Source organism: Linepithema humile, chromosome 4 (assembly GCF_040581485.1).
Source record: "Linepithema humile isolate Giens D197 chromosome 4, Lhum_UNIL_v1.0, whole genome shotgun sequence".
NCBI classification, from domain to species: domain Eukaryota; kingdom Metazoa; phylum Arthropoda; class Insecta; order Hymenoptera; family Formicidae; genus Linepithema; species Linepithema humile.
The window spans coordinates 26,485,495-26,500,450 of record NC_090131.1 but is presented as its reverse complement, the minus strand read 5'-3'; the positions used below and the strand labels follow the sequence as shown (position 1 = coordinate 26,500,450).

The 14,956-nt window shown below is 34.1% G+C and overlaps 2 protein-coding genes across 7 annotated transcripts; one reads left to right on the top strand and one right to left on the bottom strand.

Annotated features, from left to right (window-relative positions):
- The first annotated feature begins 3,500 nt into the window (after positions 1-3,500).
- LOC105671754 (calcium-binding and coiled-coil domain-containing protein 2-like) lies at positions 3,501-10,320 on the top strand. 3 transcript variants are annotated; one of them, XM_012366175.2, is made up of 7 exons: positions 3,501-5,502; positions 6,327-6,520; positions 7,007-7,307; positions 7,392-7,470; positions 7,855-8,028; positions 9,245-9,331; positions 9,600-10,320. In XM_012366175.2, exons 2-7 carry the CDS (start codon positions 6,354-6,356, stop codon positions 9,707-9,709), a joined length of 918 nt encoding a protein of 305 aa, XP_012221598.2. In that variant the 5' UTR covers positions 3,501-5,502; positions 6,327-6,353; the 3' UTR covers positions 9,710-10,320. The 3 variants fall into 3 exon arrangements, with proteins under 3 accessions (XP_012221598.2, XP_012221599.2, XP_012221600.2); XM_012366176.2 differs by having other exon boundaries at positions 6,322-6,520; XM_012366177.2 differs by lacking the exons at positions 3,501-5,502; positions 7,855-8,028 and having other exon boundaries at positions 6,027-6,520.
- Positions 10,309-14,852, bottom strand: LOC105671742 (Ras-related protein interacting with calmodulin). Of its 4 annotated transcripts, none has more exons than XM_012366158.2 (5): positions 14,249-14,835; positions 14,098-14,154; positions 13,752-13,840; positions 13,452-13,643; positions 10,309-13,327 (listed from the first exon to the last, which is right to left on the bottom strand). In XM_012366158.2, the coding sequence occupies exons 1-5, from the start codon at positions 14,394-14,396 to the stop codon at positions 13,085-13,087; spliced, it is 729 nt and encodes a 242-aa protein (XP_012221581.1). In that variant the 5' UTR covers positions 14,397-14,835; the 3' UTR covers positions 10,309-13,084. The 4 variants fall into 4 exon arrangements, with proteins under 4 accessions (XP_012221581.1, XP_012221582.1, XP_012221584.1 ...); XM_012366159.2 differs by having other exon boundaries at positions 13,767-13,840; XM_012366161.2 differs by lacking the exon at positions 14,098-14,154 and having other exon boundaries at positions 13,767-13,840; positions 14,249-14,852.
- Between the last annotated feature and the right edge of the window lie 104 nt (positions 14,853-14,956).

Here is a 14,956-nt window from a genome sequence, read left to right as displayed (position 1 = left end):
AACAAGTATATATTTTAAACATCTAAATTCTTTATAATATATTTATCATTGGAGAGCATATGCGGTTCTTTTTACATTCTACTATTATATGCAGAAAGAGCTCGCTTTTGAGATGTAGCTATTTAGTGTATATAAAAAAAACTCACCGAGAGAAATGTGTTTATCATATAAACTAAGGACAATGAAATAAATACTTTTTGATAAGGTAGAATAATTGGAAGATACATATATTGACCTTGATTATTAGTCTCCTATTTCAATCTGCTCGTTTTCACGTTCAGTTTTCACGCAGATAACGGAAGTTTTGCATTGTCATCGATCCAGTTTTACACGCGACAACCGGTGCTACATATTATTCCAGATACTTTTGTTACTGCCAAACGCGACGGGATGGTGTTACGATACGAGAAAAAGCAGCACGCAATACAAAAAATTGTTCATTAAAATTATATAACGCTAAGTTAATTTGTATGCTTTTGTCAAACAATTGCAACGATGCAGAAATATTTTGTATAAAAATGATATAGATTAAATGAATTATTATATGTAATTAATGAATGTCTTTAAGGATCGGGCTCTAGGATGATTATTGATATTTTAGCGGATAAAAAGGAAACTCCAAGGAAAGTTAAGGATATTTTTAGACACCAACGAAACAATTTGTTTGAGCGCTGATGTATCGGAACGGTAGACTGTATGTCTTAAAATGTAAAATTCTAATTCTCTTTTATTGTGCTAAGACGAATAGCGCGAACCGGAAGATTAATACACGAAAGAAAGGTAAGATAGAAGCGTACGTCATCGCATTAAAAGGGGGTAGGGGGGCTCATGTAATATCCCTAACTTTTTTTGAGCGTAATATATTTTAATCAAAATACTGAATAAGCTTTTAAAAAAATCGAGGAGTTATTTACAGAAACTGTCGGCGGTCTCGTTTCAGTCGATTTTCAAGGCTATGTTGAAGCTGCAATAATTAAAAAGCACATGTTTTACTTTAGATTGTACATATATATATAATATATATTATATATATATGTATGCTTTCGGTTATCCATTTTGTAGCTTAAGCAAGATAGAACACCGTTTACTAACATAGCGTTCCAAACGCTTAATCTGTTATATTGAAGTTTTGCGTTAATAAAGTTAACTTCATTAGGAAACCTATATGTTATAAAAGATTATCTCATCAACGAGAGAAAAGAGAGAGAGAGAGTGAGAGAGAGAGAGATTGCTCGAGTACTAATGGACTTTGTATTAAGTACATGTACAATTGCAATTGTTTACCTTTTAAATGGGTTCATACCCAAAATCTTAGAAGCATTTCCTGGGAATACAAACGATGAATACGTATATATATACATATATATATATACACATGTATATATACATATATATATATATATATACGATGTATAATGTAAATGGGATAACTAAATGGTATATACTTTGAAATGTATTGTTTTAATCTTGTTTTTCTGGCTGATCCTTTAATATTTAAGGAAAAAAAGGAGAAGAAAAAAGAAAAACACGTGTGGCTCTGTATTACTACTAATTAATAAGGAGTTATCAGCTGTTTGATTTTGTTTGTATATTTTGTTGACAGGAGATGACACTAATCTGTACAAGTTGTGCATAAAAATCTCTTGAAATTGTCACTACCACGCGTCTCACCGGTATCCCTTTGTTTGTAAATCGCCTATTACCACTGCATTTATACTCTTCATGCAAAAACATAAGTATATCGTGCAAATAAATATAGTTAAATTTCTTATACAATACAATTTTTACCTTCATTGTATTTTTAACGCATTGTCAATGTGCTTCTGTGCTGTACACATGCAAGATTGTAATCAAACATTTTGTAAAAATTTATTTCAGTTTTCTGTTTCTTTCTTAGAAATATTGGAAAACTTAATCTGTTTATTACGTTTTGAAAATTGCATAAGCTAGCATTCTTGCATTTTAATTTATTTCTTGTCTTTTTAATAATACACTTCATTTTACATATTCAAATTATTTATTTTTTACAAACTTGCACTAGGCTTTTTTCTTATTTACTGTCAATTTTATATATAATAATTTCGCCAGAGAACAATATAAGAACAAAAGAATATGCAGCAAAAAAATGTCTAAAGCTATGTCGAAAGCTAAAAGATTTCAGAGATGCAATTTATTTGGCAGTAACGAAAGCGTACATATTTAATTTTTTGTCTTGTTTCATGCGATTAGAATGGAAAGTACAGAATAGTTGCGAAGGTACAGAACAGTTGAAAAGAAAATTGAAACCGTGAATCGTTTACTTCCGATATCAGTGAATGGAAAAACCATGCTGCTTCCAAGATTAATAATGTGATGAAATAACGGTTGCACGAAATGAAGTGATTAGATATCGTCGTCAATATTTATTGAGATAATTCGATCATTTTTATTTTCGCAATTTATAAATTACTTACAAAGATGTGAAATATTGAATCGATGGATACATCATTTCAGAGGCGTTGCATTCTGTTTTTGCATAGAAATTGACGAAAAACCAGATTTCTCGATGTGACCGAGCTCAATCCGCTGTACGAGAGGCCAAAAGATCCAATGTCACCTTCGGACCATGATTTACTACAAACCTTTTTCTACGCTAGATCTTAATCGTACGTTTAAAGACGCGCCGGTGAATTTGGCCGGCACGAAAACTGCGAGAGAACTCCGACGACGAGATTACGACAGGAGAAAGTGATTTACGCGCTATGTAATAGGATAATAAGAGATCGCGTTGATGTGTTTCAATGATGATAGATATAATTTGGTGCGTTGTGAATAATGCGTGCTAAGTGATGATATCGCAATCTGCAATGATACTGAGAGCGGATTTGTATTTTTCGATAAGGTACCGCCGGTCTCGACGTCGCCGGGCAAAACTAGGATACTCTCGATCTAGAGTAATCGATCTATAATGGTACATCACGACGAAAGTTTCACTATATTTAATGACAGGTATATAGCTGTACCGTTTTGTAATAAGCTATAATCGTGTAAATCGGGACGATGCGTGCGAGAGGAATTGTAAGATTCGTAGAAGATGCATATCTGAGATTGAAAATAAGCAGCGAGCTGACGGTAAGAAGACAAGAGTTAATGATTACGCCTCGCGTGATTGATGATTACAAGTCCCGTCTCGTGCGTGTCTTCGAGTGATTTACTGAATTACAAATAAATCCTTGTAAATAAGTCCTTCGACTAGCGTTAGATAATACACGGATGTCGCTGCATTTACGGAATCAGCGTGCCTAATCGCAGACCCGATATATATACAAAGGAAATTATCTTCGATTAGCACCGTTTTATTGTACATTTGGAAATTTGCATAAAAGACCGCTTCGTGTTCTAACTTTTTCGTTGCAAAGAAACGCTGATAACGTTTGGCAAAGATTGGTAAAAGCGCGATGTATGTTGCGGAAGCGATAAATGAAAAAAAATTCCTATACATTTTTTTATATCATTTTCCACTTCTACAAAATTATAAAAGTTATTTGCACTGTCCAAGAATATGTTACGTATATCAATTAATGTGTTAATAGGGTCTGCGATTGACGTTAGCAGAAAATCAAGACGCATGATTAGACAAGAGCGAATTGTTCTTTCGTTGATGAATCATTTGTACACCTAAACCGAAAGACGTGAAATATTCATTTCGTTCGTCGAGTACACGGTGACTTCGTGTATCGCAGATTATTTTTAGAACTGTCAGTGCAATATTTTCCGGCTGCAGTATCTGGACAGAAAAGATCGTTTTTAATTGCACGGCGAAATTGATTCCGCAACGTGCACAATTTCACTATAACGCGTCGCAATTTTTACGATTGCTCGTGTAGCACGACCGCTACCGATCACTGACAATAAATCAATTAAAAAGAAAGAAAATTAATTGAATTTGTCGAAGGTAGACACGTTTTATTTTCAATCTTACTGGCTTTCGACGTCACTCGCAAAATCCTTGAGAAAGTCCGAGAGTAAGATTACGTCCGTCAGTAATTCGCATTTTGACATAATTTCAAAATTAAGATGAAATTGAATCACTTCAAATTGTCGATCGATTTTCTGTTGAAGGTCCTGCGATCAAATGGATTATCTTCCAACTAGGTAACTCGATCTATTCTTCGCATATAGAATACGAACGATTGAGCGACCGGCTTAAGTTTCCCAGAAGTATCGGTGTAACCGATGTAGCTTGAGAAATACAAGTCGCGAGGAGTGACCTTAAACGATCCGAGCGTCTGGCACTTGACATGCAACGACGCTGAAAACGCAATAGGGCTATTAAATTTACAATATATTTTATTTCTGTTCAAGCATAGCCGAAGATATTGTAGAGTAAAGAATGTGAGAAAGCGATGAGAGAAGATGTTTTTGCAATCGGTTTGTTCGCTTATACGACTTTCTAAATAGATTTTGCACGTCTAATACATCATGATGCAATACAAAGTGCACCGCTGTATGAGCCAGATAATGATACCGGATGTTCCAGAATTGGTGACCGCTTTCCGCTCCAAAAAGGAAATATAACTTGTGCTCTACATTGTACATTTTATTATTAATGTGTAGTATTTATTATGGATTTAATAATTGATCTAAGCTGCATTCGTCAATTAGTAATATTAATTATTACACCGGATATAAAAGTGGCGGAAATAAAGTCAAAAGTAAAATCAAATAAATCAACTAAATAAAATCAAACCAATTAATTAAAAAATTGGCGGAAAAATAGCTGTTTTTTATCTACCGTTGCTTCAGTTGAGACATCTTGTGTAATAAGTAATGTTAATTAATCAAATGTATTGTGTGGAAAGTAAATTGAGTCTATAATAAATATTAAGGATTAATAAATAATATCAATCTTTTGTCAGAAAATTGATAACAATTTTGATAAACGCACATCAAATTTCGATTTCTTTAAAATGTTATGAGATATAAGTAAAGATAAGACTAATTAAATTAAATAAATGAAAAAGATTGTAAGTGAAAATGATGCTGCTGCTGCATACATAAATGCTAAAAGCAGCCTCGACAACAACAGCGTATCGCAAACGGGAATGTATTTTATCAGACCGGTGTTACTGGTTGCGATCACACTCGTCGAGATAATAAGCGAACAAATCCACGATCCGCGCGTCAGTTTCATCCTGTTTACGGCGGCATCGCGAGCTGCGAACGATCTACGATCGAGCTTAGATTATCCTGCGTTAATTAGTTGATCAGAAGGAACCCCGCGCCGTAAATTCGGTGACACGTTGATTTTTTCATCCGCGAGACCGCGATATATTTTTTCGCTCTAAATTTTTCGGCTATAAATTTTCTTCGATGGAACAGTGTTAAGTAAATATATATATATTATATATATAATAAAGAAGACACACAGAATAAATGTGACTTTTATAAAAGTGTGTTTTTTTATCATCGCACACCTCTCTTCGTCTGCTGAAATCTCATTTGTGAATTTGTAATTCGAAGGTAATAATATCGGAACAATTATAATTTAGTATACAATTTTTAACTTATTGAAACATTTGTAATATTTAGAAGCCTACTTTTGATTGAGTTTCATAACTTTTTAAAAACCTTGAAAAAAGCATGTAAATTGTTGCGAAATTTTTTAGTTATTTATACTTAAAGTTGCCAACACAGAAACTTGAACTTTGATATTTAATTAGCAATTTAAATAAGCTTCCAGATGACATTTGTATGTCGTCATTTTTATGTATTAATAATCATTTAGAAATCTCAGATGTAACGTGCAAATTTTGTCAGAACCTTTGCACTTTAATATTAGCAAAATCCAAGAGAGAAAACGATAAATTAACATAAAGAAACTGTTAATTAAATATCAAGTTTAGATAGATTGACCCTGCAATTAATTATCAAGAACATTCTCGTTTTAGCTTCACAATTTTTATCTGAAAAAGTACGATATTTCTGTGATGTATATATATTCTCAATAACGGATTTATCAAAACGCTGTCATATCGCTGCCGGCACCGGCAGTTCATATCGGAACACGCTTCCGATTCGAAGCGTTTAAAATATTGAACTTTCAAATGGCTGTTGCGCAAAAGTTTTGCTGAAAAAAATAAAACGCACGCTGTCGACGAGCATTGTTATCGTTCTGATGACGTCGTTTTCCTCGCTTAATGAGAATCGGATTCTCGAACAGTGAGAGGTTATGTGTGGCCACGGCTCATGTTTCACAGAAAACGCGCGTGACACGTAGATTATTTGCATATACACATCGTTCTGGAAGAGTATCAATAACGTGGCATATGTTCCGTGAAGTATAGCTGGCACACAACACGAAAAAGAGAGTGATGGGAATCGACGGTATGAGGGTCGGCGGAGGCAGATGCCCGCCCCTTCTTGTTGGAGGACTTCTCCTGGCGTGTCTTATGCTCATCTGCAACTGGTGGACCTTATCTTCCGAGAACCTGGAGCTTGTCAGGCAAATCGACGACCTCAACGAGCAGCTCAAGATCAGGTAAAAATCAGTGGCATTTTCACTTATCTTTTATTGTGTACTCTTGATTATATGCACTGCCTTTGCAATAATGACAGTCTTTGATGGTTTAACACTAACATTTAACATAATCATTATACATAATTCAACATTTAATTCATAATCAACAAGTATAATAGAATAGAATAATGTTACCATGTATGTTAATACATCGATCAAATAGCATGTTTATAGTGAAGTTGTAAAAGTATTGATGTCAGATATTGCAGAAGCATTGCAAATTCTTATACTTACATTTTTGAATTATGATTGTTGCACAAATTGTGCAAAGCAATATATGAATTTTTCTTTTATGAAATTCTTTGCTTGCATCTTGCTTGCACAATGCATGTCTGTAACAGTGTCATTGCCTCAGTTCCTTTTTAGGTTATTGTTTATTGTAATATATAAAGATTATTAATGCATTTTAGAATTTTATTCTGACAAAGAATTGGTTTTGCTTTTCAGTGCTGAAGAGAGGGATCAGTGTGTAACATTACGTGGTAACCTAGAGCAGAGGTATAAACACACAGAGGATGAACTGGCTACATTACACCTTCGCTTGGAGCAACAGCTTGATTTTAAAAAGAAAAACGATGAGCTAGAGGATTCAGTGACAGTATGCAAAAGCGAGTTGGACTCATTAAACAAACTGGACGCCACTAAAACTGCGACATTAGAAACATTGAGATTAGAAAAAGACACAATTAATACTCAATTAGATCAAAAGCGAAATGAGAATAAACAGTTTAAAGAAGAAGTAGAAGAGGTATGAATCCATTAAAACTACATTAATGAGATAAATTTTAACTCAAAACTAAGTAAGAAAACTTATTACACTTTTATTTTGTAGCTGAAAAAAGAAATAGATCAACTCAAGCTTAGTTGTAATGCGCCACCTGAGAAGAAACAGACTCCATATCTTCAATCACGTAAGTTATAAATATTTTTGTTACAAATTTCGTTTGATACACTCCTAAATTTGCGTGGTTTTACATTAACAATTGCATTTTCAAATAATTGCCAGGATTTATTTTATTTCTCGTGTAATTCAGTACAAAAATTATTCGCATTGCGTTACCAGTATAATTACAAACGGAAACGTTTGCTAACTTAGATTGCTAGTTGCACCCTGCTTCAACGACGAGAGAAAAATACTCCCCAGTTTTTCTTCTCGAATCTCGTCGAAATATCCCCTTTAATTCTAACTTTAATTGGGCTGCTCACGCAAAAATTAATGCGACAAACTGATCCCCTTTGCGCACATTTCCGACTGGCTCAGCATTATAAGATATTGTCGGGGTTTGCTGATCTAGCACCAACAGTGGTCATTAACAAGTCTCAGTTGCATCCACTACCGGAGTCCGCTGTAAGAATATCCGTAGCTGGTCAGCGAGGTTTGAAGTACCACGGCATTCCGATCCTACCAACAGATCCACCTGGTGCTGTGCGCCAAACTCCTCGTTTCTCAGTGACTATGTTGAAGAAAGGTAGTGATACCTTTCTCCGTCCTCGGGACGAGAGAATGCTGCCACAGACATGAAATTAAGAGTTCGCGGTAGATTTTGTATATAAATCACACTTTCGTAACTAAAGTGTACTAAGATTTGACACCCACTATATCGCTTCTAACTAGGATGTGGTATCGCGCCCGGTTCCTTTGTTCAATCCTAACGATACATAAAAATCATTATTTAATACGGATCGCCGTCATTTTCACACGAGGAAGACTGTAAGATACAAACTGTCTTTAAGGAACAAAATTGTAATATAATTATAATTAACTTTTTTATGATTTAAATTACGAAGTCTAATTTTGTATGTGCAATATTATGTTAATTGTAAAAATTGACTCGGCAAGAATAATCTTTGGATTAGTGAGTGCCATGCACACAAGTATTATTATGAATAATTTATTTTTGTAGACAAAATGTATTTTTTCGCTGTTTTGGTACAAAATGTAGTTTTTTTCTAAGTTAATTTTAAAGAAAAAATTATGTGCTATAAAAAAAGTAGACCTTTTACATGATGTGGGGTGGAATAAGAATTTATTCTGGGATGGAAGATTTTATTCTCTGTTGTAGCTCTATAATGCTTCGATGCTTTTTTGTATTCAAAACAGTACAGGAGACTGTTTGTTTATAACATATAATGTTTATAAGTTACGACGGGCAATTATAAGACATTTATTTGTGTAGAGGTATTTTGCGATTTACGGCTTGTTGCAATACGCATTGTATTTACAATAAAATCTTATATAAAGTATACAATGTAAGCTAGAAACTTAAATTTGTATTTGTAGGAATATGTTAAACAATAAAATATTGTGATAAACTATAACTGTCAACTTTTCAAAAATATTGAGTATAAATACTTATTAATAAAAATACCTGATAAGTATGACATTTTCAATAAGACATTTCTATACCAAAAACGGATTGGTAGCGGATAATTGTTATTAATATTATTATTACAAAAGCTTACCTTTCGATATTCAGTAATTATCATAATATAATACATATTAACATGCATGGAGTTCAAAGCTTGTTGGAGCTTTATTTCGTTAATTATTAATTACTAATTCTCATTTTCATTGCTATTTATATGCCAGTGCATATTCCGTATAATAGATCATGATTAAAACTTTTCAGAAACACATGCAAATCTTTGATTTTAGTATAGTAATTTAGTTTACGTGGCTTTCAGTTGAAACGGATTCAAAACAAGTCAATGCCAATGCGTCGTATGCTGCCGCGGAGCAGGGTATTGCCGAGTTCGAAGATTTTGCACGTGGTAATTAGAATTATAAATACAATGACATACCATGCATATTTTCCTGAAATACAGCAAACGATAATTATGACATTTTGTATAACAAAGAGGGGAAATTTGATCTGTTCTTCATCTTTTGTTAAATTTTATTTGAATATTTTTTATTTTATTATTACATATATATTATTTTGTCCAATTTAGAAAAATAAAGACTCGACTATAAAATAAGAAAAAAATTGACTATGTCTAGGAATAAATTTTCTTTTTTATTTTTTTATGTTTTACATAGATAACAATGAAGATGAAGTTCAGAGCACAGACGGGACTATGCTACTTCCAGATGAGGAAGAAGGGAAAGCGCAGAGTGCCACACAGAAACTTGAAGATAAAACTAAATAATACCGTGAAATTATTTAGAATTAAATGACTCAGTTTTGCAATAACTTACAAGTTAATTTTTAAGATTTTATGACGTCAATTAATTTTTAAGAGTTTTAAAAAGTTCTGAAAGTATAATTATACAAATAAATATAAGCAATATTTTAACCATCACAGAGATGTGATGGTTTTTGGCTCTAAAAAGGCAAAGCATTATATCATATATATTAGATTTATCATATCTCACATATAATTATTTGTGATAATATAAAAAAATTTTTATATATATATTATTGTCTTAAAAGTATGCATTTTTTAAATAGATTTTTCCATTGAAGACAAAACTATATAAAATAATGTGCCAAGATAAGTTCATTTTTTTGTACACGTGCATTTATGATTCTTTTTAACGCAAGTAGATCGATTGCTATGATTGTTTAAAGATGAGATAGAATTTAAATAATTATTGCATTCGCAATTTTCAGAGATCTGCAGTGATTCTTTAATAAGACATGTTTTATGCGGCATTTTAGAAAATGAGAAACGCTATGTAACAACTTATGAATGTTTTATATAAAAATGTAAAGTCAGGCAGAGCGTGTAATTAAATAAACACCCCATTGTCTATTTTTCTTTGCTAGTTTTATTATAGCGTTACAAGGTAGATGATCGATGATAAATTTTGATATAAAAAAAAGTACTTTCGCATTTCCTGTTATAATGAAGGTAAGTAACATTTCAAGTTCGTAACGAATTTGTAATAATGAAAATTATTCGGGTATGATGTTGTACTAATTGTACATTTTTAAAGCGTCATTTCGTTCAAGATTTTTTTTTTTTTTATAGTTAAGATTATATTTTCTTATAAAATTATTTTACACATATATCCATATAATGTGCGAAGTACATTAGATTTTGCATTAGATCAAAATATATCCAAAATATATTTAGCTTACATAAAATTTCTGGGCATTTCGCAAAATCTCAAGTTAAAAATTACACATGTCAGCTCGTGGTTCTTTTTCCCAGTATTCTGTACATTGTATTAAAACGTTTTTACGATTTTCGGAATTTCATAGCAAATGTATACGTACGTCAAATAAAAAAGTGTAATATGAAAATGATCGTTGATTATCATATTGTCCTCGTAAATTATAAGTTATTGTTCTCTACATGCTTGCCGCTACATTTTCCATTATGCTCACAATATTTTTCATTACTATGTACGAGATCCATAATATGTGTGTCATATTTGCTTAATCTATCTAGTAGCTAAGCTGATAAATGTCGCGATATATAAAATGATAATGTTACTTATATTCCGTCTATGAAGTGTCACTATCTTCTTTTTATATGGACATGATGATTTTATCTCTCTAGTAGCTATTTGCAGTTTTTGTGTAATGTCACTTTAATTAATAATAATTATGGTATTCTGTTACTGATATGAAAATATGAATATTTTGTTTCGACGAATATTACATAAATTTTTCTAAACATGCAATTATTACATGTATAGTTATTTTAATGCATACAATCATCCTATATTTATTATATATTGCAAGATCAATTGTCAATGCTGCCACTAATACCTCGTATTTGCTGCTACAGATAGCTACACTTAATTCTATTACTACAAAATAAATTATCAGCATTGTTAATAATATCTGCATTAAAAATGTTATATAAATATAATATTAAATAAATATTATATAATATAAATTAAATGAATTAGTAACATTAAATAACATTATATGTTATATATATGTATAAGAATACATAATATGTGACACATGTCATATATTATATATATATATACATATATTTATATATATTCGCAGATATTTTTCAAACATATATTGCAATGTATTCAACAAATTATTCGAGAATTATTATGCGAAAGTGTGTACTGGTCAACGTTTTTTTACATGTATGATTAATATAAGTTAATATGTTACAACAAAATGCAAAATGTGACTAGGAAAAATTAAGTAACGACTAGATAATTATTATGCAAAATTATGCCTAAATGATATTTTTGCTTTTTCTTGTATTTATATATATATTAGTGCGCTTTTTTCTTTTATATTAATACAAATATTACAAATACCTCATTTCATCAACTCACGATTAAATATTAAATTAAAAAATAAAATTAGTGACTGGTCTATATATTAAAACTATGTAAACGTAATTTAATATTCGAAGAGCTGCGTTTATGATTAGAGTTTAAAAAAACTGCATTCAAATGTTTTGGACTGGAATATAATATTTGTACCACAAGCTCTAATTATATTTTAAAGCCTATATGATATTTTTTTCTGAGCTTCTGTGGTTGTAATGTACAAAAATAATGTAATATTTTCTTTTATTGCCAGTTTCATTATTCGTGTCACGACTGTCCAAGGCAAACATATTGAATTTATGCTTTCATCGAGAATTGTGATCGAGATATCTTAGAGATCATGTGATTCACATAATACGTAACAATTCTAAACTTTGCAACTCATTACAACTTTTATATAGCTCTCATGCATAATTTGTAGCATCGTTACAAAATTCTAAATTGAATATAAAATTATTTAACATTTAATATCTCTTGTTATTTACACTGAATTAAATTAGAGAATAAATAAAAATCAATATATATATATCCCTTTATCGATAATTAAAATCGCAACAATTTGTGTTATAAAGCTCTTATGTAATATCTTGCATTTCCGTCCTTCTCTGTATTGCCAAGGAGATCTCTCAATTCCTGCTTCAAATTAACGCTTCATATACTTTTCTTTGGTCACGTAATCGGCTATTAATAGCGAACTAGAGTCTAAATATCGCCTACGACTATCAGAGAAGTGATTCACTGGAGATAGTTGGAATATCTACTTATCCGTAGTTAGATGGATGCGTTTGCTCCGTTTAGGCTCCGTTTATCCGCGTTTATCGCGTGATTTTCGTGAGACCTAACTTTAATGAATGTTAACAGCCTTTGAGATGATATTGCGGAAGAAACTGTCGTCTTATAAAACTGGAAGTCATAAATATATATACTGTATCTCTATAGCGTGTGAATCTATTGCGTATCCATGTTCTATGTTTCTCTGTATTGAGCAGCATGAGTGATCGATTAATCTGACTTCAGATCTAAGATGAGAATACAAATGTGTATTCCATGTGTATTCTGACTGACAATTTTGCATTGCAGGGTACACACACTGGGGTCAATGATAAGGCAGTGAGATGTTAACGAATCATCATCAGTCTCTAAAGGGAGACGTGAACTATATAAAAATACATCGGTAATACGTACTTCGTTGTGATTTGCTATGATATTACTCTCGTCATTGCTATCGTCTATCGATCTCTCTAATGAAAGGCTCGCTATAGAAACCACTTCTAAGGCGAATGATTGAGAGCGCGTCTGGGTTTCCGTCGGAAGATAAACGCAAATATCGAGCGAATTCGCCACCAACGGCTGCGTTTGCGATGCAAGGGATCTCTTCGGGGTCTCTCCTTGGCGCGTATCTGCCTGACCAGCGAGAAGAACGCGTCGTCGATGAATTGCCTCAGAGCAGCCGATGTCTCGTAAAACGGACAGCCGAGCTCCTCCGCTAGTGCCTTGCCTTCCTCCGTCGTCACCTGAAATAGGCTCCGAGTTCAGTGTATGCGAGAAATCAATATCTCATTGTTCCTGCCGCTATACAGATACATGTATTCATGACTTTTCACTATGCGGCGGTCAACTCGACAGCATCTGATATACCTTTCGCTGATGTTGTAGATCAAACTTATTCCCGACTAGCACCAGAGGAATGTTTTCGTTCGCGCGCACACGCGATATCAGTTTTCTATACTCCATTGTCTCCTGGAAGCTATGCCTGTCCGTTACGGAGTAACATATCATGAAACCTTCGCCGCATCTCATGTACTGCTCACGCATCGCCGTGAACTCCACCTATACACAACACAAGAGAATTGTTCGAAATTGCGCGCAATTAAACATCCTTGTACAGAGACATGTTGATGCACATTGCATAATGTTGTTTTGAGCGTCGTAACATACATAAGAATCTCGAACCTGTCCAGCTGTGTCTAAAATATCCAAAAGAGCTGCCTCCCCATCGATGACTGCTTGCTTCTGGTACGAGTCCTCTGTGTGCACAAAAGAGAAATTGTTAGAGAAAAGAACAGGAAAATCATTTCTTATATTTCTTTCATTCTCAAGCGGAGACATGAAAAGTTTTTCAAACTGCTAATTTCAAATCTGTCATTTACTTTTCCATTCTTACATTTGTCGATTCTACTGTTTTAATGCTTTTTATTTATTTACTGACTTTGCTTTCTCCTCCTAAAATTGTACCGAAGGTTGACGAACCTTCTCTTCTCTTACATGTGAAAGCACAACTTACCTATAGTGGGGTCGTGATAGTCCAGGAACGTGTGACTAACAAACTGCAAAGTAACAGCTGAAAAGCAAGCTTCGTTACATGATGATGATCTAATGTGAGTTAGACATTTATTCAATACATATTTCAATACAATTGATCAGACAACCAATACCTGACTTGCCAACGCCGCCGTCACCCAGCACGACGATCTTGTAGATCCTGAGTCCACGCCTAGTGGTAGGCTGCGTTATCACCGGCACGTCGTCCTTGCCGTTGCAGGCGACGATCCTGTCCTGGGAGGCATCGGCCGCCACCGACATCGTACCGATCTATGTGCGTGCGTGTACGGCCTAACGGCCACAGGAACGCCGACACACTTGCCCCTCGGCGAGGCGACTGACACACTTGATCGCACCGTATCGCAGTACGGCCGCGTCGGCGGACACACCCGTGTTGTCGTCGGCAGCTAGTACGCGACCAGCGTGCGCGGCACCGCGGCTCATGTTTAGCGCGAGAAGAACGTACCCCTGAGGTTCAGGTCCTCGCGGTCGGGTGCAGTGTTAGCTCGTGGGACGGGCGGAACGCGCACTGACCGTCGCCGGGCGGACCGGGCTCGACCGAATCGCGGAATGTGACAGCGGCGAGATCGGAATGCGCGCGGCGCGCGTCATCGGCTGTTCGGAATTGTATCGTCATCTGCCATAATTATATGTCATACGTCATATATCATATGTTGTACGCAGCGAACTGTCCAGGGGGTGAAGAATGGGGGGTGCACGCACACCTCTACAATGAGGAGGACTAGGAGTATGTTTCGACGAGAGGTTATTGAATTTGCGAATCCGAAGCGGCACGGTACGCTCTCTGCTGAAATGATCAG